Source organism: Tachypleus tridentatus, chromosome 7 (assembly GCF_004210375.1).
Source record: "Tachypleus tridentatus isolate NWPU-2018 chromosome 7, ASM421037v1, whole genome shotgun sequence".
NCBI lineage: Eukaryota > Metazoa > Arthropoda > Merostomata > Xiphosura > Limulidae > Tachypleus > Tachypleus tridentatus.
This window is the reverse complement of record NC_134831.1, coordinates 52,160,419-52,163,240: the sequence shown is the minus strand read 5'-3', so window position 1 is coordinate 52,163,240 and position 2,822 is coordinate 52,160,419. Positions and strand designations below refer to the sequence as shown.

At 34.4% G+C, this 2,822-nt stretch overlaps 1 protein-coding gene across 1 annotated transcript; it reads left to right on the top strand.

The window, feature by feature from the left end:
- The first annotated feature begins 210 nt into the window (after positions 1–210).
- LOC143257674 (G-protein coupled receptor 83-like) lies at positions 211–1,734 on the top strand. Its single transcript, XM_076516715.1, has one exon. It carries the CDS (start codon positions 211–213, stop codon positions 1,732–1,734), a length of 1,524 nt encoding a protein of 507 aa, XP_076372830.1.
- Positions 1,735–2,822: the final 1,088 nt, after the last annotated feature.

Below are 2,822 nucleotides of genomic sequence, written 5' to 3'. Positions count from 1 at the left end.
TTTATGATGTATATTTACACAATAAATCAAAGTTGTAATTCTTATGAACCATTTTAAAAATCTGAAAAATAATGTTTTATCTAATTGTGATTTTCCTATTATTTTTTCAGGACTGTTGGAACAAAAGTACTTGAAACGTAAATCACAAAAGTTCTGAAATAAACACAGTAAGTGGAACTTGACTATTCATACAGTTTGGCGATCAACATAATGGAGCTAATTAACCAAAGTTCAAACTCGGTAAACGTCGCTTCAAACGATTATGAACCGTATTATGACATTTTTTTAAATGAAGTATTTAAGAAATTAATAGAAAATACTGTGGCGGAAAATGAGACTGATGTTTTGAACTTATTGCTGCGAAACTGGAGTGAAACACTTATAGAAATGTTTGACCAACATTACGATTATACCAGAGACGTGCTTGTAATTTTCTTCTACACACTAATTATCGTCATTTCCGTATTTGGTAACGGTCTTATTTGTTATACTGTGTTACAACGAAGTGGAAGGCGCACAAATATTAACATACTCATTGTGAATCTATCGATATCGGACTTGTTGATGACCATACTAAATATTCCTTTTAATGTCGCTAGACTGCTGTTGCCAAACTGGCCATTTGGACAGGTCATGTGTGGCCTTTTACCTTTTGTGCAAGTTACTTCTGTGTACGTGTCCAGTTTTACTATGGTCGTTATTGCATTTGATCGCTATCGTGCCATCATTCATCCATTGATGCCACGGAAACATACTGGAAACACTAGAATTATCACTGTCATCTGGGTTTTGGCTGCTTTGTTAGCTATCAGTCATGCTGTTTTTAATAAAGTAATAAAAGTGTTCTCCTATCGATTAATGACGAGATGTCGAGTAGTTTATCCAAGTCCTGATAAAGAGTACCGAAAATGGCACACATTTATAACCACATTGACCCAATATGTGATTCCACTGGCAATGACAACTGCGGCCTATGGACGCATTGTTGTTCGTATTTGGAGAAGAGAGACGATCGGTGACGTCACAGAGCAACAACTTACTAGTCAGCTACAAGCTAAACGGAGAACAATCAAAATGCTTATACTAGTGGGTATTGTATTTGCTTTATGTTGGCTACCTCTCAATCTATATCATCTGATCATCGATTTCAACCTTTCTTCAGAATTCCTTCCTTCTACAACTTACTTTTTCATGTTCCACTGGCTGGCCATGAGCAGTGTTTGTTACAATCCATTCATTTACTGTTGGTTGAATAAACATTTCCGTACCAGTGCGCGCAAAGTTTTTAGGTATTGTTTTTGCCATAAAGATATATCCCCTTCAAATACTGCTCAACAGCTTAATCAACAGAATAGGATGACACGTCCTGACAATGTTCTCAATGGTCATTGTAAAGAATATTCTAGACCTAAGACAGGTCTTGGTGGTAGTCAAAGCACGAGAACGTGCTTTATTATCAGTCAATTACAAAGTCTTGGCCTGGGCTACAATTCTCATAAAGATAATCATGAAAGTTCCTCAGTAACAGTTTTATTTCCTTTGAAACATTCAAGGTCATTAGTAGAACTGACGAAGAGGGACAAACATTATCCCAATGTAGATGATCTTAATAAGCATGAGCGTACATTCCAATGGGATGTTACTAACGTAAAACAAACTACATTTTGTCATAGTTTCTTCGGTACTAAAAATTTGGCTAGTATTAGAAAAAGCCAGTCCTGGAGTTATGTATAACCATCCTCATTACAATATTTTAATGTGTACAGGAGTACGTCAGTAAAGGAGCATCTAGTAGCCCCAAAAATATATTATTGCCTGAGTCATGGGAAATACAGTTTGTAACCTAGAAAAAAGATTTTAAAGTAGAATTAAAAAGATGAAGTTGTAGATGAGTCTTAAGCAGAAAATGTATGTAACAAAATAAACTAAGTTACGGTTACTTACTCGAGAAACGAACAAAAAAATTAAAGGATCATTAATAAAATGCGTGTTTTCTTACAGTAAAGCCATATTGAGCTGAGTCCACCGAGGGGAATCGAATTCGTGATTTTAGCGATGTAACTCCGTAGACTTACCGCTGTAACAGCGGGGGACTATTAATAAAGAAAAAACTGCAAAACACAAGTGTAACTACTACAGAATTCAAAATATAGACGATAGTCAAAAAAGAAAATATCTTACACGTGTTTTACCTCATTCAAGAAGACTAAATTGAGTGATAACTTAGTAACGAAATAAAATAACTTTTATCGCCGTCGGAGAGAATGAAATAAGTTGAAAAGAAAGAGCATGCGAATTTTACACTATTCTTAGAAGGTTCTGCGCCTTTTAGCATATGATGCACTAAAAGCGACTTTATCTTCATCAAAAATTAATTCACCGAATATCCAAAAAAAATGTCTTTATCGTCAATTTCTCTTGCGTACCAAGAATTGAAATTTCTAATGAGATGAGTAATTATCCACATAAAAACATCCTTTCATTGTATACTATGTACATTTTCTGTAAAACGAATGAAATGAAGGACAAATTATAAAAAAAGCACGAATATCTTTTCCATCAAAACTAATATGAGATATTATTTAAGATGGAAGGATTAAACAACAGATTTGATCAGTGCTAGAACAATCGACAAGCATTTAATCTTTTGAATAAATAGATTATTATGTAGATTTAAATGATTGGACACCATGCGTTTGTTTCATGCTGTAAATCATTTAGTAACGGAACAAACGAAGAGTATGTGCTCGTTAAACGATCCAAATGCGTGAATTACATTAAGGAGTAGAGAGAAAGCTGTCCAACATAGGTTTCTATGATAT